Here is a 23986-nt window from a genome sequence, read left to right as displayed (position 1 = left end):
AATTTGGGGCGCAGACAGAGTGTATTATGGGGAATTGGAAAATAGTCAATGGGGGGGGGGGGGGGGGGGGGGGAGGCGGGCGAAGTACAAAAAATTCTTGCACGCCAATTAACCCTAAGAAATATTCATGCAAGGGCCTGAAAAAAATTCATACAAGGAATTTAATAACGAAAAAAAATTCCAGCGGCTCGAAAATTCCCCTCCCCCCGCCCCCCATAACTTTGCTAATGGTCCGTCCCTTATTGTGCCAAGTTCATGCTTACTATATGCCATAATGGTAATCCAGTCAACTGAGTATGGAGATAAAATAGAAAAAAAAAAACTCAAATAATTTTTTGAATCTTAATGAGAACATGCATGATCAAACGAACAAGGCTAGCAACCTTCGCTTTAAGTATCGTAGACAATTAAATGCTTACTGCTGAAGAATAAATGTGATACGATCAAAATACACCATGGAACACAATCAAAATACGATTGCAGCGATTAATGAAACTTGCAGTTAACAAATAAATAATTACTTGTGACAGCCACGTGTCAAACAAATCTGTCTCAAACGTTACAATCGAAAACAAACTTTGAAAAACTGTCAGGCTAACAAGTTTTCAAAGATCATAATGGTTGCAGTAGATCCGTTTTAACTAGAGATTTTGCTAATTAGCATTAGGTTGGGCTCTTGTGAAGTTCAGGTTATTTACAGCCATCAAATCAAACAAAAAAATCAAATCCATTCACGAAAAGAGCTTGGATGAATTTTATTACTACAAACACTGTAATATAACATAATCCTCCAAGTACTACAAAAAAATCTCCAATAAATTGTGTCAAATCTCACTTGTGTATGTGTAAAAGCACTTACAAGCTTTTTACAATGTTTACTAATTGGGCCGTTTACATCAACAACTCAAGGAAAGGCTCATCTAACGGAAAACGTTTCATGCTTGTCATTTGCAAGCCTTACGGCCTACATTCAATGAAAGAACCATTTACCATGAGTTTGTGTCTTAAGAAAGTCATATAAACAGCCCTACTTTTGATTTCGCTAAACATAAATATAGTCAGTATTATTTCATTTGGTCAACTCTAATTCTCTAAACATTTTTCTCTCGGAATAGTAATGACAGGCCCAATGTGACTAGCATGTAGAGATTGAATAATTTTTAAAACATTTCGCTTAGAGGCTGGCTGCTTGCACCACAGTACGTTTGGCCGTTGAATTAGGGAGCTTAAGCAACGACGACGCGGACGGCAACGAGAACGGCAAAAAAGCAATAGGTTTGATTAGCAAAACAACAACTTTGCACGTGCATCACGCTTTTTTTGTACATTTCTTTGCCGTCGTTGCCCGACTACAGCGTGAAAGTGCCTGAATTCACGTTTTGTCGAGGACGGGAACACAAGACAACAACCTTCTTTTCTTTTTCCTGAACTTTGATACAGTCCTTTAGAATTTAACTCCAAAGACATTTGCCAACATTTGACGAAGTAAACGACATGGAATAAGCGCGATAAAGTTTGATTCGGTGCGAATTCACTTTTTAAGTGACGTTTTTGTAGCCGTCGCCGTCGTTGTTGCTTAAGCTCCCTAATAACAGCCTAGTGCGCACGAGCAAGCTCTCCATTTCTGGTGAGCGTAGTAAGACCCAAGTCACGAGGGGTGGAGAAGAAGGCGACCTTCTTCCTCTCCCTTTCGCTCTTCCGTCTCCCCGGCAAATGGAGAGTTTGCTGGCAGGCTATTAAAAAGAGTGTCAACGTTTTTGGACGAATAAGTGTTAATTGCTGGATTGTTTTTTATGTGATGGTAGCCATGGGAGAAGTGCCACACCTAGACTCAAATGCATACTTATTTTCAAAAAGGAGAAAGGACCAAGTCTCATTAAAACAACACAGATTGCAGTCTGCATATTGGCAGCCGTTGCTTGTACAATGGAACCTCCATACAACGAATTTCTATAATAACGAAGTTCTCGGTACACCGAACGACATTCTTTCCCAGTACATGTAACAGTAAAAAATATAGAAAATAACCAAGACATAACGAAACCCCGTTAATCCCTTCGTCATATTAAGGTACCGCTGTATCCAGAGAGGACAAGAGGCCAGCATCATCCAGAAATATGCCTGCATTTTTCTGATTTATTTGGAAAATGAAGAGGAAAGCCAGTCAACCAATCAACTCCCTGGAATGAGCGAGCAAGGGAGCCGTATCCAAATGTGGCACTCAGCGATCAAAGGAAGATGGACCTGAAAGTCCCTGCTTGGCACCCCTGTACATGCATTGCCACTTTGGGTGTCCTATGTAGGTGCACCTACTTTTTAATCACTTCTGATGATTTACAAGTGCACATAAAAAAATATGGGCCTCGGCGCAAGTTCTCTTGCACATGGCTGAAGGCGTGCAGGAAATACATCTTAATAAATAAATTATACACAGAGAAAGTGATATAATTAAACCCATCTGGACAAATCTGACAATTTTAAGCAAGACTATCAAATGCACTGTCCTAACAATTTCCTAATTTTTATGGCAAGTACAAAACACAGGTCACGGGTCACAAGTCAGGTTAGAGTACAGCACACAGTGCTACGGTAAATAAACAAAACTAAAAGTATCTCCTAGCCCTAATAACAATCCGAAATAGAGTTTTACTTGAAGGGGAAACTACGTCTCTCAGTTATTTACCAGTACAGCGATGAACTGCACTTGTGATCTGTGTTTTGTACCTGCCAAGTTTTTTTTATAATAATAATATTATATACATTAACTTCACCAGCAAACAAACAATAATTCCTAACATGAAAATGTTTAACGTATCAAGAGTCCAGTTATCTTAAAGTAAGCTGAAAAAAAAAAGAAAAAAAAAATGGATGTCCTCAAGTACAAACATCAGGCAAAGTTTTCCCACAATCGTAGGTTACAAACTTAGCCATCATAGTTGCAAACAGTGAGCTTGCTCCTGCATCAAGGAATCCTAAATTGTTTAGGTGTAACCCCGCTGTTGTCCTTAAAATGAATAAGATGGATAATCTCCACACATTTTAAGGCGCTACAACAGCAGGGTTTAACCTCAGCAACCAGCTGCAGAGACATCAGCACCAGAGCTCTTTGTTTTTCCTAGTGTTGTGAAAATCTGCAAGTGCAAGGAAAAGAAAAAAAAAGATAGTCACACGCCTATTACAGAAAACGTGTATTAACTCCAGTGCCGGATCCAAACATTGAGATAGAGGCAGAGGGGGTGGGGGGGGGGGGGGGGGGTCAGTAATCCAGATCCTTAGATAATGAAGGGGGGGGGGGGCGATCTCCAAACAAACATTTTTGAGCCCTTTAGGCCTCAGTTTGGTCTAAAAATAGGGGTGGGAGGGGGCCAGGGCCCCTGGGCGCCTCCCCTGGATCCGCCACTGAACTCTACCATGCAAGGCCCAAGAAAACCTTGCTGTATAAACTCTTTCACTCCAGGAGGGAGTATGGAGGGTTTGGCTTTTTTAAGGTCGTGTTTCTGATCAGAAACACAACTGTTTCTGATCAGAAACACAACAGAGAGGGTCTTGCAAGTAAGGAAATAACTTAAAGGGTGCATGGAAAAAATAAACCCGATTTCTACATTCTGCTTTCAATTTAAATTTTTCCGAACAATATCAGTACATCATCAACAGAAAAGGTTACAACAATTAATTAAATGATAATCAAAGGAAAAGTATTTGTCGAATTCTCCCAGTTAATTCTTACAGAAAATGTTTGGAATATTAGTCTGGAAAATCTGTATGTGGATAACTAATTACCTCAGACACTGTTGGGTGGATTCCTACAGTTCTGTCAAAGTCGCTCTTTTTGGCTCCTAACTTGATAGCCACAGCATAACCTTGAGTCACCTCTCCAGCATTTGGACCAAGGAAATGAAAACCAACCACACGTTCCTAAAACAGAGTAACAAATAAGTTACCAGGGTGACTTGATGAAGTAACCCATGTCCCTGTCATAAGAGAAGTTATCTCAGTCTATAACTGAGTGTAATTCAATCAGCAAATCTGACTAGGAAAGAAACGTTCTATTAGAGGAAACATAAATGCAAATTTTGAAAAAAAAAACATGTCTGTCAAAACTTGGTTGCAAGGTGATGTTAATGTTGACAAACACGTCACAATGACTTAAAAATGTGCCCAGATAAAGTTTGAGAGAAGTAACTACATTTTGTGGTGAGTTGAACAAATTTTAATGCTATTCAACTCCAGAGTTGGGGGAGGGCCCCCCAATATGCATAGGGCTAAAGATGCATATAGCTGGATTGATTGACTGTGATGACATTTTTCTTTGGACCAACCAAAATGGTAACCTAGCTGGACATAATTATGTTCTTTCAAGGAAGAAAAATTCTTCGCAGCTCTGTCCTGGGTTTCAACACTATTGAATCAGTATTTCACAGTAAAAGCAAAACACAAAATGTTCTTAATTATTAATTTAGTGATTGTTGACAATGCTTGATGAGTGCAAAAAAAATTTAACTTGTCAATAATCTTGTTAACCCTATTTTTTGGTCTTTTAACACACCCAAATTTGCCCTTAAAAATGTACGCAATATCGCGCGGCCAAACTGACAACTATGATGTAGAATGATTTGCAAGAATGAAGAATAATTAACAGGATGGCCGCAAATACGAAGCACTGTCTTTGTTAAAACTTCGCACTGATCTTTAGAATCTTCATTTATTTTGAGACACCTTTTATTACAGTCAGTTACGTCGCTTAATTCTACAAGGGACTAATCGTACACTAGCTGACATCACCAGCCTCTCTTTCATCCTTTACTCGTTTGCAGTCTTTGGGACATTTCTTCAAGGGAGAAAGCACATTTTGGATGGTAAAAGTTCAAGAAATTTTTTTGGGGACACATTTTTAAAGTTCACAATTATTGTTGACTAAACTTATCTATGAACCACAATCAGTTTGAAAAGATTTTGTGTTGTATACACTTTAACCGAAAAAGAAAGGATCACTGCAGAGTAACAGCACTTACGTTCGCGCTCTTGTTGCAAACCAGCTTGACATAACACTCAGATGCATCTCGTTTAGCCACAGTATACTCTAGAGGTGTATAGTTAGTGTGATACACCTCAATATTGTTCTCCCCATACTTTGCAATAGCATCTTCCTCTGCCAGCCCTATGCAGCCATACTCCAGTGGTGTGAATACTGTTGTTGGAACACTCTCATAATCACACTGCAAAACAAAGTTTGGATGATTGAAATGTGTGGGTAACAATAATGAGGTACTGTCAGTAACAAGTTGGCAGTCAGTATTGAAAAAGAGGTAAAAGTAGCTCTGTACATAGTTTGAAGATTGCTTCCTAACCTGCTAGCTATTGCTGTTAATACAGTCAGTTAAACCTTATGTAAGCCTACACCCTCTGCTATGGAAAAAGTTTCGCTTAGGGAAGACATAATAATTATGCAGTGATCATTTGTTCCTGGGACTATCGCAAAGTGTTTGATTACAGGAGGTTTCAATCTCTGTTAACTTAGGCGTAAAACTTATTATTGCTATACGTCAAGGTTTTAAAGGTTCAGAGCATCTTGATTCCCAACAATTTCCTTGTTGGTTAAGCCTGGTTCTCACATGCTACTGACACACTTGTGACATAGCCGTTGGTCTCCCTAGGATAATTTTCCCATGGAAAAAAATGTGCTGGCAACAATAACCACCCCAGTCCAGTCAGACTACAAGCATGTGTGCGAAGTTGACTCAAGATCAACCTCTCAGACAGGCCTGAGGTAAGACAGATGACAACTATTGTTGCCGGACATTGGTGACATTAAGGCCCAGTTCAAACGTCAAACTTTTTTGAAGTACCAAACCTACTCCCTTCAATTAAGTGCACAACATTAGATTGACATTTGAATCAACTAAGTCCAACATATCTAATTTGAATCGACCCATGAATTAAGATCACATAACCTGGCCCATAGGAATTTCAACTGAGGAGTGACTCCATTTCAAAAATCGAACTTTTCATTTTCATAAGTTACTACAATTATTTATTTCAGTGGTAAGCATTGTGGACCATTGTACATTGTGAAAATGATTTGGGTCTGACTAATTAAGTTTGACATCTGAATCAGCTATCAAACTTCTATCATTTGGCTCGACCAGTATAGGTATTAAGTTCAGGGCATGAAAAGTTCGATGTTTGACTAGGGCCTAAGTTTATTATTTTAGAATACAGCTGTAGATAAAAGAATCCCATACCAATTCATTTCTTTCACCATACAACCGATGGGCCAGTAACCTTCCAGCATGAATAGCTACAGGAGTGAGCTCAAGTTTGCCCTCCAGAATATCTCCTATTGCATAAATGTTTGGTACACTGGTTTGTTCATTGTCTGCTACAATGACTTTTCCATTACTGAAAAAAGATTAATAATGGTTAAAGAACTTCCATTCTGTGAAGAACATACAGCCTACAGGTTCTGAGGTGATGCAGTTAACTTTAACCCAGGCTTACAAAGAACTTTGAAATCAATTTTCCTGTTAAGTAAAACATATTTAAAGCTTTTGAGATGTTGTTTACTCTGAAAAGACACAGGAGTTAAAAAAAAACAATTTCCTCCAAACAATATCAATACAACATCTGCAGAAAAGGTTTTGAGAATTTTAACATTAATTTACTGTAAGTTAGTCTTCCGTAAGTTAGATCTGTTTTCAGCACAAATAGGACAGTAGGCGTCACGCCTAAGTAATTGGACAGTACGCGCCGTCACACGTGCAAATGGTTTTTTTCACTGCTCTCCAAATTTCTTGTGTTTTAATTGAAGAAAAGCCTTAAATATTACAAATTTATTATAGTTATGATTAACTGGTGATAGACCTTCATGTTGTCCAATTCGGTCTGTACTTATACTCATGATTAAACACATCAGATTCCTGCTATGTGGTCAGTTGATTTTGTTAATCACTCATATGATTACAGACCGAATTGCACTCCACTCAGTCATATTACCATTATTCATCAGCCTTTAAGGAATTGAGTAAGGGTGTACGTTTTGTCTAGGAACATGTGTAATATTCTTGTTTATTGTGTTTCCCTCACTTCCAATAACATAAAAGTATCATGAATTTTTTGGACATTGTTTTCACCATACCAGGCTAGTTACCTTTAAATTTGAATTATTAGCAGTTTAAACAGAAACAAAGTTATTTTATCTTCGATTCCTTTTGGGTTTTTCAGGAGTTAACGGAAAGTAAGCTCTGAAAGTGAAGTTAACCCTTAAGCCTTAACGTTGGAGACTGGGTCCAAGCGTAGTTAAGAATTTGATAGACAGATAAATTCTACATGGCACAATTGACTGGGACCTTATGTCCTGGAATATTCTCTGATTGCGATGCAGGAGAGAATGAAACCTGTTGCATTAAACTAAGTGACTTGTGAGATTGTTGGGGAACTAAACTTTCAATAACCCATTCACCCGAACCACCTGTGCAGATCCATATCCCTTCCACCGCTTGTGGCATCATCAGTTTTAATGGTCAATGAAAACTTTGTCAGAACTTGAGCAGGGTGAAGAGATCTTTCAAACCATCTAGAATGAGCCCGATTCAGTCACAGTGGCCAGAGTAAAAGGCAAAAAACCATCAATGTAACATTGACCTGAAAATTCCCTTAAAAATCTTCTTCCACCACCCATCTACCTTTCCTTTCATCTAATCCTAAGATCCTAAAAGCTTTTCCAAAAACATTTTCCACTGAAATGCCAACTAATGCCCAGCAAAAAGGCAAAAATGAGGCAAGATGAGCAAAAGAAAAGGGGAGGTGAGAAAGCAAAAAGAACAAGCGAAGACTGTCACATCAAAATTTTGCATTCTGCACATGCTCAACTACAAAAGCTAAAGTTTTGCATCTGCAGGATCAGAAGGCCATAAGTGTTTAGCCAAAAAGCCAACAGAAAATGGCTTGACTAGCTTCAACATGCATTTTTTGGCAAACTTTCCAGGAGCAAATGGGTTAAGTAATGAATAGTACAACTGTATGTGAATTTCATATTATTTGAACTGCAGTATGAGGAATTAAGATAATGAAAACTAGATCCTCATGCTTACAGTTGCATGCAACGTCTGCAGTTACATGAAGAAAGCCCCCCAAAATTCATTCCATTCTTTTTGCAACTGCAAAAGTTGCAACTGTAACTGCAAGGATCTAGTTTACATTTTATTTTATTGAAGCCATCATTGCTAGTGAATTCGAAGGCATTCTCATCACTATGCAACCCTTTGGGCAGACCTACCTTGGATTAAGTTTGACTCCAACATTTTCCAGTCCAATGCCCTGTGTGCAAGCGTCTCTACCAATTGCAAACATCACCTGTGGGGTGAAAAATTAATCAGTCTTAAGTATGTGAACAGTGTGAATAGGATATCTCTTTAAGCCCCATATATCAACATACAAAATCTCCAGACTGACCTCCTTACATTTCCTTACAGAATCAGTTGAGAGAATTTGATTAAAGATCAAAGCACTTAAATGGCTTTATTAATAATACTTTAGATGGGTGAGACGCTAAGTGATAAATAACTTACAGTGTTGCATTCTATAGAGCTCTCTTCCCCAGTTTCCAAGTGTTTGTAATGAACTCGGAGTTTTCTTGGTGTTCCTTCTTCAATAAGTTCTATCTAAAAATAACAGCAACAATAAAACACAAAATTTAGATGCAGCTTATTAGGTGTATTAAGATGAGGCTGGAGTTAGTCCTTCTTTGTTATGAAGACTGGAGTTTTTGCCCCACACAAACAGTTAATAATTAATTATTAATCTGTTTTAAGATACTGTTACATTTACAATAATAACTATTGCACAGATTATTAATAGTGTACGTGGAAATAAAAATCATTTTGAGATACAGGCCAAGGCTACACTTGAACAACCTGGTCAAAAAGACTTATAGAGTTTAACCAGATTTATTTGAGTGATTTTACTTGAACCATGAAACAGATACTACCAAAAACAGTGCAAAATAGAAGGAGGTAAACAAAAGAAGACAATGGAATCAGTGCATAATAGTGCAATGTATTCTGCTACCTGTTTCATGGGTTAAGTAAAATCACTCTATTATGAGTGGCTAGACTCAATTTAGACTTCACAAAGTCCTTTGAAGTCACAAAGTTTTGTCTTGTTTTTTAAGTAAAAAAATGATACAGCATGAACAAAGTAAATGAAAAGGAATAGATTTATAGTGATGACAATAAATATAAATAATACTCTGATATAAAAATCACTCTAATTCATGGATCAGTTTTGAGAAGACTCAATAAAAGACAAATTGATGACTAAGTGTGAGAAACTAAACCTAATGCTGCATTATGTTTAATTTCTTCACACTGCATGCAACAGAATTTGTTGTGATCCTGTAAATTTCTTGTAAGGGCTGTATGTAACTTATTTAAATAAATATAGCAGCTGCAGAATGCTGAAAAGTTTCTGCCTCTTTAGGGACAGAAAGTACTGGTGCAGCTGATGATCTGAGGTTGTAGGCACTACCATTGTGTGAAGACAACAGTAGATAATGAGAAAATCTACAATCTTGGACAAAAATGTTTAGAAAAATGCACCACGTTGTATGTCCAATTTCAGAATACATCTCTGTAAAGCACTGTTCACTCAACATACTTCCCCCTTCCCACCCAACAAACAACGTTGAAGTGCAGCCGGAACATGTTTGCTCCTCACTGAACATCTTTGACCAGGGAGGGGTGGGGGGAGGGATTAATGTGGTGCCAAATTCGCAGGGTGGGTCTCCTGTGAGTAAGAAAGTGCAAACTTCTGAACACTTTTTGTCCAGACTGTAGTATCATACAGAGTAAGTTTCAGTAGGCAGACTTTAACCCACAGTTGTGGCTAGGAAATCTACATACCTTTGTTGGAATAGCTGGTCTTTTCATCTTAATCCCTTGAGTCTGCATTTCATTTCCAATTTTCTCAGCCATTTGCTGTGAAAAGAGAGAAAAAATAGAAAAATGTAAAAAACTCTTCTTCCACTGGCAGATATGTATCACTCTTTGGGTCATTTTTTGTTACTTTGACCTATGATCACACTGTGTTCTTAATTTTCTGAATGAACCACTCGTGCAACTGAGTACTAATGCCTGGTCCTTACTTGAAATGCAAGCTTAAGCATAAGGAGCTTGTGTGCTAGTGTTGAAGGCCTTGACATGATTGAAATGATGTGTCATGTAAATCACTTTTTTGATCTCTGGCAATGATGTAATTTCTCTGGAATCGAGACCCTTGAATTTTCGTGTATTTATACACACATATAGCCTGCGACCGCAGACGTGTGGACATCCACACATTGCTGACAAGTATGCTAAATCAGTTTATTATTTAGTGTGTAAATCCTGTTTCATGAAGAATCAATCGCCTCCTCATTTCTTGATCTAATCTCCAAGCAAGCGAAACTTAACTCTGCTGTAAGAATGTTCTTGTTTAATTTAGCAAAGACAATGGTATCAGTTCGATCTCCATACAGAACTTACTAGAATGCAAAGTGGAAAAGCTCATAATACAGGAGGCCTGAGAAAAAGGCCAGCAGTTCGCAATGCGATCAGTCAATATAAAAACACCACTATATTTAAGATTCTTGTTACTAACAACATTACCTGATCAAAACCACGTAAAAAGATGGACCGCACAATGACTGTGACATCAAGCCCAATTCCGTGAAGGAAGCCTGCACATTCTAATGACACATAAGAGCCACCAACCATTACTGTTTTGCCAGGACTGTGTTCAAGTGAGAACAAATCATCACTGTGAGGAAAAATGAGAAGTTATTACTACATTAATTACTCACTAAAGAATTATAACTCTAAATGATTGCATGATCACAGGAGCTGAAGTACACTACACAACAAAAACACAAGAGACATGCCAAAAACATGAACTTTAACTTGCAGTGCTGTTTCATTTGTTTCATTCTTTCTTTTCCTGCTCTGTGACCCTACACCACTTGAATTTAACTACATCATATTATTAGACTAGTACCTTGTGATTCCATACTCCTTGGCTCCTGGTATGGGTGGGTATCGAGGCCTTAACCCTGTAGCAAGTACAATGTGCTGAGCTGTCATCTGACTAACCTTGCCTTTCTTGTCAACAGCCTATTTCAGACAAAGAAGATTTCTTAAAAAATTCACACCACAACACTAATGTGAATGAAAGCACGCAGCTCTCATTACAGTCTACACTTTCAATACCTCCCCCAAAATGGCCTTTGCCTTTAAATTTGTTCATTCAATTTCCTTGTTGGATCAGAAACCAACTCGAGACAGTCACTTGGTGCAAATTTGAATAGGCTTCCATCTTCCAGAGAATCTATTACACATGTATAGATCTACAATCAGTGACATGTCAAATTGTTATTATTAATTTTTGCCAGACAATTAAGTATTTTCAGGGACCACTACATTTCCAGAACATAATGTTTGTATATGTTTAGCCAAACTATCGATGGCAGTGGTGGGGATGGAAGTATCCATTCCTGTTTTCTGTTATGATGGCATTTAGACAAAGGAAAGGTTAGACAGATCTCAACTAAATTTTAGCAGAGATCATAGTCAGGAGCCAGGTAATTTATAAAGTTTGCATGTGACACGCCTTCTACGTGCATAAACCCCTTCCTTTTTCCAACTGGCCCTACACAAAAGTGAGGAATTCAGTGCTGTTAAACACATGAGTTTGAGTTTACTTTATAAGCTAATGAGTTTACTTACAGGTAGACCAAAGCGGAATAACACTTATCACGACTTTGATAATCCCAGATATCACAAAAACCAAATCTAATTATTGCTTTTAATATTTTCAATACAATGGTTTTGAAGAAATAATGACACAGGAGATGAGGAACACAGTTCGAGGAGAAATTGCTCTTGGAAATCATGCATATTGTACTTGCTTGTACTTGCAAGCTACAGGTAACTAACTAATCACTAGGTTGCGCTGATTTCCAGTTACAGGCTCTTGGCCAATGACAACAGATACTGTAAAATCCTGAAAATAAAACCCCTCCATGTATAAGCCCCCCATACTCGTAACGCAAAAAACCCTACGTTAAATCACCCCTCCAAATATAAGCCCCTGGGGGCTTGTACTTGGAAACTGACCTCAAATTCAAAATAACACAGCAAAAACTGTACAGTAACACAAATTTTTGCATCTGTCAAAGAGTTATTAGTGGGCTAAATGACTGCAGTCAAAAAGTGTCACAGTATATTGCTGTTTGCATAGTTCACTCTTCACTCTTGGCTTGGATTTCCTCGGTCCATATAGACAAAGTACTTGCATGGATGAGTTTTAGTCCATAAGGCTAGTTTCAGAAAAACCTTCTGCAAATTACTGACATAAATTTCCTTCCCACTATAAGATAGCCCAATCGATTTTGAGATGCAAATTTCCCTCCATACATGAACTGTTCCAAATATAAGCCCCTCAAAAAGGGCCTTTGAAAAATATAAGCCCAGGGGCTTATTTTCTGAATTTTAAGGTAAAGTGATTACAATTTGTAGTAAATTACCTGAACTGTATGTGCATCCAATAGTTTTCCTGTGACATTTTTATACAAGATTTTCTTGTCTCTCAATTCTACTCTGTATCCCCAGTTAAGTGACCCAATGTGATTCTAAACATGCAGACAAAACACAAATTATACTAAAAACGTCACCTCTTTCATCTTGAGCATCTCTAACTACTTTTATCATTACTCAAACACATTCAAAATATTTTGCCAATTCTGATTGGCTTCACTCCCCCTGCTAATTCTTTACAAACAGCTGCAGGGTGGAAAGAAAGTCACTTTTACAGCCTGGCATTCGGGCAAACTGTAGCTAGCATGCACTAGGCCAAAAGTCATATCAACTTGCCCAAAAAAGATTTTTGGTGAACAGGATTGATTAAAGTTCTTAAAGTTCTTTTCTTCCCAGAAAACTTCACTTGCCCATCAAGCAAGTTAAGAGCAGAATCCACTAGCCTGATAGCAAAATCTACTAGCCCTGGACTATCGGACACTGCTTTCTATGCATGCTGCACCAGGCACTGACCAAAATTGGAAGGTGCAAAATAAGGCATGTGTAGTCCATGTGTTAATAACAATGAATTAACAATAAAGATCCTACTGTTTGGGTAAAGAAGGTCTTAAGATGAAAGATATGCCGGATCAATTCAAGTTTCTGGGAAACTGCCCACGTACCCCTCCCCTAAGCCAACATTTTGCCTTAAGTGAGAAGTTAAGTGATACTATTGGCTTAGGGAAGGGGTAGGTGGGCAGTTTCGCGGAAACCTAAATTGATCCGGTATGCTTACGACAAACTTGTTGACCGAGCCACTTTTTATAAAGGACTTACAAAATTAACCCTTAGAGTAATTTGACCGTAGCCACAATAATAATATTATTAGAAATAAACTTGCTAAACACTTGATCCCAAAACTAAAAGGAGAGCAGTCACTCAATTTCAGTCTTTTTAATTGTTTGAAAAAGAAAAAAAATGAGTTTGTGCATACCTGTACATTTTCTCTCAATGTCGCCCACTCGTGATCAACTAGAAGAGAAAGATTACTTTTTAACCAACCATGCATATTATAATAACAGCAACAATTTAAAAAAAAGAAGTTACTGATACTGGAATAATAATACAATATTATTAGAAGCACTGATAACTTGTAAAGAAGTCTTCCAAAATTTGAGGGTTACATGGAAGTTTCTAAAACCCTGGACAAAACTGTTGAGACAATTCCATCTATTTTTTAACTTTTGTGCCCTACTCCAATCTCCTCTAAACAGAAAAAGTAGGCCCCCTCCCCACCCCCTATTCAAAGTTGTCTTGGTCTAAAAACCAATGTGTATAATTGCCATGCTATCCTAAACAACTCTGGATAAGGGGAGGGGGGAAATCAGGCATTTGTTTGGCGGAGGTTTCAGTTTTTGCCAGGATGATAGGAAAAAATAGGCATTTTCGACATTTGACTCAACAGGTTTTGTCCAGGGTTGTAGCTTTTTTCTGTATTGCTTTTATTGTACCATAATTTTCGGAGACATTAGCTCATCATGTAATGCTTCCCTTAAATTTGAGCTAACAATAATTTCACAGTTTATGCAATATTATAAAATAATTACGTTATCGTGGCTACATAAAATATAGGCTAAGTTTAGCTCAAGACAATGTTAGCCAGCAGCCTTTCCCACAAGGTTATTGGGGGAGCTATAATTTTTGCGATTTTCATGTTCCATGTAATGCAATGAATGTGTTTCTCCTTTTCATAAGTATTGTTTCCCATTTCTCTTAGGACTAAAAATTGTCCCTTGAGAAATTGAAAACAAAACTTATGCAAAAAAAAAAAAATTGTGCAGAAAACAATTGCACTATGGGGAACATTAAAGACAAAGATAGCGTTGCAGGGGCCAATGGGTTTTTACAGCTTCTTTAAGCACTTAGAACAGCGATGTATAAGTGCTATATAAATTCCATTATTATTCCATCATTATTAGCTTCTCTCTGTTTGGGTCATTGAGGTTGCCGCTCATTGTTCAGGCTTTTAGTGTTTTTACTCCCTACCCCACCATCCCTTTGGTAAACACATTGTAAGCATTATACATGTAGGTTTTACTGCTTAGCAGTGCATGCGATGGATGCCACTCACAGGGTTGTCATGGTTACACACTTTTTGTTTTTCTCTGGCTTCCTTGTTTAAATCAAGCTTATTATGAAGTGGTTTGAAATATCTCTTTCCCCTGTGCGAGTTTGATGAAAAAAAAAAAAAAAATCTCAAACTGATAATGTCTCAAGTGGTATGAGCACTGTGCAAAGAAAGTAACGCCCGATAGCCCGGGGCTAGTGGATTTTGCTATCGGGCTAGTGATTTCTGTTCTTAAATTGCATGATGGGCAAGTGAAGTTTTTTGAGGAATTCAAATTACAGAAGAAATGTGAAATCAATTCTGCTCATCAAAATGTTTTTGGGGCTAGTTGAAATGATGTTTGGGCTAGTATAATTATGCTAGCTTCAGCTTGCCCGAAAGGCGAGCTTTAAAAATCCCTTTTTTTGCACCCTGATGAGGGACATGGATTGCATGGGCAGTTAAACACGGTTGAGAGGTAATGGCTTAAACAGTCATTCAATGACTGAAAACACACTTTATCATGAAGACCTTGCAACTAACCTCTTGATAAACCAGTATTACAAGAAAACAGAAAAACAGTTTCATTTCAATCCATTTGTAGGACACTACTTGCTACACATGCATACCTTTTTCATCATAACTCCATCCATACAACCTTGCATCTTCCATTCCATGCTTCAGTAAAGCAGCCTGATGCATTAGTTTCTTTGGAATACAGCCCACATTTACACATGTGCCTCCAAGACCTGATAGGAAACAAATCCCTTTTATCCCTTTTAGAGCCTAATGTGGGACGGCCTCTCACTACAATTTAATCTAGCATTCTTGACTCTGCAGTTGCCATCATGTTGCATCATTAAAATTAAATCAGTATGATAAGAAGTAATTTGAGAAAACAGTCAACATTTTGCGACACCAGCGCTTGTTTTCCTGTGAAAAGAGATTTGAGAAACTACCACAGAAAACCATGCTGATGATGCATGAGGCATATCTGGGTAGTGCTTCTGATTGGATGAAGCAAGCCAATCAGAAGCATTACCCAGAGTTGGGTGTAGTGACGCGTCATCAGAATGGAATTTCTTTGGTCGTTTCTTAGAAGTCATTAATTTTTGCGGGGAAACAAAGTGGTGGCGTTGTGAAAAGTTGCCTGTTTTCTCAGATTAGATAAGACATAAACGAAACAGCATAAGTGAAAAACGTTAGTCCAAAATGTGGCATGGTGCCTGTTTGAGTACAGAATTTATACAATTCAATACTTCTCATTTGCAAATTATACAGGTCTATTCAATCTTTCTCTCTGTTCTGTGTTTCATTCAAAAATAATAAGTCAGAACAGAATAAGTGCATGTCAACATTAGTCAGCCAAGGCCAAAAGTGAAGCTCTTGTGCAAAACTGTGAACTAAGAAAAATTGAAGGGAGCCCAGTGCTCTAAACCGGTGAAATCCAAGGAGCCCAGCATATGTTTACTATGAAGAAACTAAAATTAATTTATCAAGATGCCCAGGAGCAATAGTCAGGCTTTAGGGGCTAGTCAGCGCAGCTCTGTTGTGGAATCTTTTAAGAAATGTCTTTCTGAAGTAAATTCAACTTTTGGCAAAAGCAAGAAGCAAACTGAATTCCTACTGAGCCTGCTGGCAATAAATAACAATAATAACCAATAACTGGCCAGTGGAGAACTTTAAATATATACACCTGAACCCTTGATAGAGTCATGTAACATGTACAGTCATGTGGACTATTTTTTCTCAACCATTTCTTAGGTGCATATTTATTACGCATGGTGCTTCCCTACACGAGAGCTTTGCAAATAATTATTAACAATACCAACGACACATTAAGCAGTAAAGTGCTTTATTGCTAGAAGACTGACCCCAGGTTGTTCCTACAGGAGATGGTTTAACAAAATCCAAAACTGCCACTTTTCTGCCAAGGTCAGCTGCTTCCTGTAAAGTGAAAATGATATATATGTCACGGGTGAAATTTGATTTATATTTACAGGTTAGACTTTTTTAACCTAAGGTTAATTCCCAATTTCATTTGTCTCCTAGCCCTAGAAGAAAAAAGGACCTTGAAAATCAACCTACAATCCTGGACAAAAGTCCCTGGGACAATAATGCAGTATTCGTGATTTTCTGTAATTTATGGGTGCCCTAAAAAAATAGTGCAACTTTTATGAAAATACCTTGCAGTTCTCCCTTCCCCAATCTTATACAAATTTCAACCTTGAGGAAAAATTCTGGATACATGCTTCCAACCTTGTTTATGGGTTGGGAGAAAGGGATGGGCATGTGTCCCAAGACTTTTGTCCATGGTTTCAGGTTAAAATATTTTAAGCTGAAATCAAATACAGCCTGTGACATATATGTGTATTTATTCTGTGGAAATCATTATAAAAAAGCACTTCATTTGAGTGTCAATGTATTTGGCACAAAAGTAATAATTATTGGGGACACTATTTTTACGTCTCTATCTGAAGATGGGACTGTCATTTTTTGTGGTCAAGTGAGCTACATGAAGGTCTAGCCATGTGCAGGGCAAAGGCAATACCTCCATTTCCTATTATTTTAAGACCCTGAGTATTGGCGCAGCCCTAGGAATTGAGCCTCCCACTCTGTCGTCAAAATGCTCTACCCACTAAGCTAATCCTGCCATGATTAATCCCTTCATGCCCATGGGAAATGCCATTTCTTGCAGCTGTTGTCAAAACCAGGATTGGACCAGAACTGCACGATCGACGTATACTTGGCCAGCAACCTTACCAAACCTTTTGTTACTTTTACTCATAATCCCCTCCTCTGCCCCTCTTCGTGCCCCAAAAGTTTCCATCTCATTGAGACGGAAAAGAAAATCGGGGACCAACAGTGGGTGCATATCCATTCTACCAAGGTGTCTGTCAAGAAAGAGTTGACTGTATGTAGCAATACCTTTGAGCAAGCGAGTCCACCAGACCCACCACCAATAACAATCATATCATAAGTATAGTTCTCTGATGGCGGTGTGATCAGGTTCATTAACTTTCCTTCCTCGTGAAGTTTTGTTGTGTCATCTGCACCACCAATGTGATTCCCTCGAATGAAGACATTAGGAACTGTTCTTTGCCCTGTCATCTCTTTCAGTTTTTCATGTATTGTTGTTCCATTATCTGTATTTGAAGACAACCAAGCGGTTTTGTTATAAGATCACTGATAAACCATGACTAATAAATGGGTTCTCTTTTTTAATACAAAAGCAGTGGAGAATGCATAAGTGTGATGACCATTCTGAATGGTACTTTCCTATTTTTACTACTGAGCATGAGATACAAGATGCAGCTCTATCATCTAAGCCTACTGTTGAAATCTGTAGGTGAGTCCATTCATATGAAACAGAAGGTTCACACTACTAAATGTTATAATAAATTCCATGTGTACATCGTTTGCCTCTCCTATTCAACTTGTAATGTAGTTATGGATCACCACCGAAAGTCAGTAATCTTGACAAGCACCTTTCAGCTGTTTCACACGTCAAGTGAGTGGATGAATCCTTTTCGAAGTGAGCAAACAACAGACATTAAAGATTTCATTCAAGTGCAAAACTCCAGCTCACAAAGAGGAAGTGAAAGTCTGCCATGAGTGGATAAGGCATGTGCTGCTGCAAATCCTACAATGTGTGAATTTCTTCTCTCCCATGTAGTCAATGGTGGCACGATCCCTAAGGGCACACAGCTTCGGGGCCCCTTTTAGATGTTTATGCTTGATTTGCAAGCTCAATAAATTGAAACATTAAGAATTTTTGCTTAAAAATATTGCACAATATTGCAAAATCCATGTAATTCGGGATTTTTGGCGTATAATTCGCCAAACAAAGCGCATAATTTGCTGAAACAAATGCATAATTCCAGAAGCCCTGCTTCTTTGAGAGATTCAGACAAAGTGGCCTACACCAGCAGAGTAGCTGATCAAAAGCATGAAGCACCTTTTTCTCACTTACTTTCACAAGTAGTAAATTTAGCGATTTTCGCAATTTGGGAAAAATACTCACAAAGATAAAAATCGCAAAGTTTAATACCAAACATATATCATTGTTCACGCACACCACTGAGTCAACCTTGAGGTCAACACTTTAAAGCCGCGGTGAGATAATGCATAAAGCCCCTTCAATAAAATGTCGCTTCAGTATGGCATTAATATTATTATCTCTGACCAAGCATTATCCAAATCTGGTAATGCAATTTCAGATGTTGAGGGCAAGGCCAGTAAGCCAAGCAAGTGGGGTAGGAATCAGGTATTTGCCACAGCAGAAGCAGAAACAACTCGGGGCTGATGAATATGACCAAACTGCTGTAGCTTTACATACATGTGTTACTGAATAGGAAAATCAAAATTAAATACACTCCAATTCTACCTGCATGTCCCTGAAAATCGCGAAATTAAATACTTGCGAAATAAGACTCATTATTTTTCTCGAAATTTGATGCAATTTGGTGATTTTAGGCTACTGTTGGCTAGCTATTTGGCAATTCCCTGAATTAAACTGTTAGGATTTAAGTTTATTAGATTTTTAATTTACCCAGTAAATCCATTTCCATGGCTGTAAATGTGACATTCATTGACTTGAAAAGCTCCTTTACCTGTGAAGAAGTATTAGAAAAAAATAATCCTGTCAGGTGATAATCCTACCAACACATTTTCATGCATGCACTTTTAAGTTAAAAAGGGAGATATAGAGGAGATTACAAGGCCACGTGGAGATAGAAATTTTCTCTTTGAGTATTTGAAAACAAGAAGAGAAATTTCCTATCTCCAAGCGGCGATGTAATGTTCTATTTATTATACAAACACCTATGAAATACCACACCATTTCGCTTTAATATATAAATATTTTTTAGCCATGAAAAGCCAGTTTATCATGTAGCCATAGCAACAGTGATCTTTTCATGTGTTAAGATATGATTCATGTTTTTGCGTGAAAGCTCACCTACACTAACCACAAGAAATATTGCATAATTTGACCCATTAAATAACTTTTTGCCACATGTGACCTTCTGGAAATTAAACATAACTCCCTTCTACCTTCGGCACTGCGTTAAAAAGCCTGAATTATTAAGAGTTATCTCTGCGCGTCTTTTTCAGACGATAGACAGCTATCCATGAAAAGGGAGACAGATTATAATATGAGCTTTTAATTTCACTTACATGTGGGTAATTGGCAAGTTCTCACAATATTCCAAAGCTGTATTATAAATTTATACATGCACACCTCCAAGTTTAATGTAAATAGATGTATTGATGGAAACATAAAAGGGTTGGTTATTTAAACAAAGTCTAACTTAAGCCATGCATGGTTTAAGAAATCATTGGACCTCCAGATTTTCGTTAGTGGGTTATTTCAAGAAAATAAGTGCTTTTCCAGTCTATGCTATTTGCTTTAAAGAAATTGTTCATGATAAACCATGTTTGGATAATAGCGTTGGGAAAACTGAAAATAGCTTAGAACAAGGTTTTGTTAAATACGGGCTCAACTCTGTTTAAATAACCAGCCCAAAGTGTTGTTAGATAATTATTCCACCACATCGTTTGAATACTTTTTCATTTCAAAGTCATCAACTATCTTGTCATCATTTTCTCTACTCATAAATCATTAAAATTAACTTTCAAGTACAGATGACAGTTCGCCAAACTGTTAAGTGTACAAAAAATAATAAGAAGAATCTTAAAATATTGACAAATTCATTAGAATGTACAACAATATTATTTTCCTCTGTTATGATTTATGCCACCCTGTTATCTAGTTGTTTGCAGTCTTTTTTTAACCTTTATATCTTTTGGATAAAACAGCCTTATCACCTGCTGTAATGATAAGTTTACAATATGTTTAAGAGTTTAAAATATGGTAATATTTTAAATAGTGAGGAACTTCCACTTAGAATACAATTCATGTTCAGAAGGAAAGGTCTAAAAATCTAAGTGAATAGAACATATACCTCATTAAAAAGGCGTAATATAAAAAGACGCTTACATGTTGTAATTACTATTGCTTACAATATCCAGGTCATAGGAAAACTATCACCCTCGATGCTTTTTGCCGAGTCTAACTTTTTAAAAACTTACAGAGGGAAAAACAGATTACCTTATTTCGCATGATTGTGTCCCCTAAGAACTATTATTATAGAACGTACATTAATTCAACTCCTTAGCCTTTTGTTTATATCATTTACAGTTGAAACACTAGTAATTAAGGCCGGGATAAGCCTGCAGTATAGATATTACAACCTGCTCGTATAAAGAGTAAAGATAAAATTAAAGGAGCCTACTATCGCTAACACAAGTCAAAAAGCTGTTATAAATATACAGAATTATTTAAGTTTCTTCTATCCATCTGAAATCTGCTCTCAATGCTCGTATATGAAGGTTTCAAGTAACCCCTGACAGTGTTAATAAGGGTCTTTGAAATCAGGATGGTTTGCGAGCGGCAAATGCCGGTCCGCATTGTGATGAATATTTTAGTTTAGACTTAAGCTAAATTCCATAGTTTTGAAAACAATGCTTTCTTGATCCTTTATTTTTGCTGAAGATGGAGTGATTAAAAGCAGACATTAAGTAACCCACCTTCTTGCAGAATGGACACGTAGATTTCGAAAATATCATGACCAGGTTATCTTTTATGCTCTGTTCAATAAGGTCCTTGACGGGCGCCATTTTGTTTGGTAGTTCGGGCGATGGCGTCCGCGCCCGTTTGAAGTTTGACACTGCAACACCAATGATGAAAATAATTGAAGAGCAACAAGATCGTGTGAAAAATCAACCTTTATACTGGCTAACAAACAAGGAACTATCCAATCACGGAAGTGAGATTGCGTAATTGAATTCGTGAAGGAACAGCCGGCTTTCAGTAAATATTGCTCTGCAACTGAAAAAAAAAATGCTGATCACGTGCTATGAGCACTGGACTTGTTTAAAGTTTCGCTCGCATAGTGTATTAAAACCAAATTAATACAAAATCTTACCCTTATGTACAGAAATTATGAAGTTAGATGTAATACAACTCAAGCAACCACGGCAGACAATTACATTTTTTATAAAACTCCTTCTAGAACATGTGACTGTGACTCAGACAGAGGCAGAGAGCATGACATGACGTCACATAAGAATTTGGCGCGCGAGCGGGGAAATAAATATAACTTACAAATATAATCTGTTTCGATCTCCCTTTGGTTTCTATCTTTTACCACCAAATTAAGTTGAAAAAAAAAAAAGAAAACAAAAAAGAAGAAAACAAAAGGAGTAGAACTATGCATTTCAATTCTATCGGTACGTGATATTTTGAAAATTTGAGCTTCACACGTGCGTAATAAAGTCGCTGACTAACGATTAGTAGTCTCATTGCAAGTTTCGTCCCTCAGCACTCCGGAAATATCGTGACAAAAATGTTACTTTCAAGCTTTGAGGACTTTCATTTCCTCCTGATTACAATGTTGGATGTTTCTGGTACGTGATTTCGACAAGCTAACAATATAGATGAGACGCCGTAGCAAGCTCACTATGAAGATACAAACATCGAAAAACACAACAAGTTCGGCGATCATACTGTACTCGCCCACAACTCGATTTTTGGGTTTTCGATGAAATACAAAGAGATGGAAATATCGCCAAAGAGTCCTCTACATTATAAACATCAACATCTCGAACCGAAAGAAATGTTTATCCTCAGATCGTTCATATGCGTTTGTATAGAATGTCAATATCGGTTCATTACATTTTAAAATACCTTCCATGTCAACTAACCGCCAACGTTTCTTTAGTTGGAAGTATGTTTTTTGTTCCTGTCTTACGTAGGGAGATATACAGGCAAACCGCTTGAGTTCCGGCTCGCTTCGATAGGCGGCTTGCTTTCCGACGATATGTAAGTTCAAAAGGACAAACACATACCTGTAGCCAATTTAATGCTCTGATCAATCGTTTAGTCACGCTGGATTAGCATTCCAAAAGCATCACCGGGATAACGCCACATCACTTATAGAGAAGAAACAAAAGCAAAGAAAACGGAAATGAAGCAATTTATGACTCTCACGATTTTGTAGTTGCCCAATTCACTTGTGTATATGAAGGTAACCAGCACTAACGCTAGTACACTGGGAACTTTGTGCACTTTTTGGCACGTGCAGAACATGTGCAGCACATGCAAAGAAAATCTGGATTTGGATTTGCAATCCGGATTTCGGATTTTACAATCAGCGCATAATCCGAAAAAAACATTTGCAAAACTGTTCTCGTGTTTTCCTGCTGATCCCTGAGAACAGTTCAGTCATATTCCCCACCCCCTCCCCCGCCCCCAAAAAAGAATAAATAAAACAAACAAAAACAAAACAAAACAAAAAACGGAAAGAAAAGTAAATCGCGTTTCGATTACAAATAGGAAAGCCAGATTTCAAAATTTAAATCCAGATCCTAATCGAAAGCATCCGATCTATAAATTTATTGAACTACGACCGAGGTAACTTTAGTAATCTCTACAAAATTTGACTCCAATATACCGATTCGGAAATATTCTCTTTCAAAAGAGCTAAAAATGTTACAAAAAAAAAAAAAGCATGGCTCATTAATTAACTGAGGGTGCCACCCAGCAATTTCGTGGATTTTTTTTGGCTGTTATTTCCCTTAGTGTGCTGGGCACTCCTTTAGTTGGCATAAACCGCGGGTATGAGCCGCTGATTAGGGTATGTTTTTCAGAGGCTTGAGTCTTAAGCAGGCCCAATTTTACTATTTAGCGTCTTGAATAGGGTGTCTTTTCGGACCGGAAGCCTTTAAAAGTGTGTGAAGGTTGGCGATGAGTAGTCTAATTCTCAGAGTGGTAACAACAATATTTTTTCTAAAAAGTATCTAATTCCGTTAGCTAAAAAATGCTCAATTCTTTATGCGAAAACATAACTCAGTATGTCAGGGTCTTGTCCTAACCCTATTTAGACCGGGCTCTTTTTTGCTTCCTGCTACCGTGAAGGAGCTTCGGAGGCCCCCCAACTTAAAAACCACTCGGCCACGAAAATTACACAGAAACATAGGCACGTTTAATGTGCATGAGCTATTTTGAATGCTTCAGTGTAACTGTACTAACAATCTACTGTTTTGTTCAAAATTAAGACTATTTTTTGCGCGAAATTAGGTTACGAGTTTCTTGTATTATACGAATGAATTTGACTTTGTAAAGTAAATTTACAATGAAATTTTAAAGGTAGAGTATGGTTTTGATAGGAGTACATGAATTAGCCTAGTTGTATTAAGTATATATCATGAAATTTTAAGATACCAAGATTTTGAAAGATTGGATCAGTATGTGCATCGAAAGTGGTTTTAG

At 37.6% G+C, this 23986-nt stretch overlaps 1 protein-coding gene across 4 annotated transcripts; it reads right to left on the bottom strand.

Moving 5' to 3' along the window:
* Positions 1-1672: 1672 nt before the first annotated feature.
* Positions 1673-22741, bottom strand: LOC140922253 (thioredoxin reductase 1, cytoplasmic-like). 4 transcript variants are annotated; one of them, XM_073372248.1, is made up of 17 exons: positions 22564-22741; positions 21244-21383; positions 19205-19265; positions 17581-17798; positions 16527-16599; positions 15282-15401; positions 13540-13577; positions 12557-12661; positions 11029-11144; positions 10644-10794; positions 9900-9974; positions 8568-8660; positions 8276-8352; positions 6243-6399; positions 5013-5216; positions 3781-3915; positions 1673-3131 (listed from the first exon to the last, which is right to left on the bottom strand). In XM_073372248.1, the coding sequence occupies exons 2-17, from the start codon at positions 21331-21333 to the stop codon at positions 3069-3071; spliced, it is 1776 nt and encodes a 591-aa protein (XP_073228349.1). In that variant the 5' UTR covers positions 21334-21383; positions 22564-22741; the 3' UTR covers positions 1673-3068. The 4 variants fall into 4 exon arrangements, with proteins under 4 accessions (XP_073228349.1, XP_073228348.1, XP_073228351.1 ...); XM_073372247.1 differs by lacking the exon at positions 22564-22741 and adding an exon at positions 22403-22533; XM_073372250.1 differs by lacking the exon at positions 22564-22741 and adding an exon at positions 22420-22438.
* Between the last annotated feature and the right edge of the window lie 1245 nt (positions 22742-23986).

Source organism: Porites lutea, chromosome 13, assembly GCF_958299795.1.
Source record: "Porites lutea chromosome 13, jaPorLute2.1, whole genome shotgun sequence".
Taxonomy (NCBI): Eukaryota; Metazoa; Cnidaria; class Anthozoa; order Scleractinia; family Poritidae; genus Porites; species Porites lutea.
The sequence above is the reverse complement of the archived record's forward strand: the minus strand, read 5'-3'. Positions and strand labels throughout refer to the sequence as shown.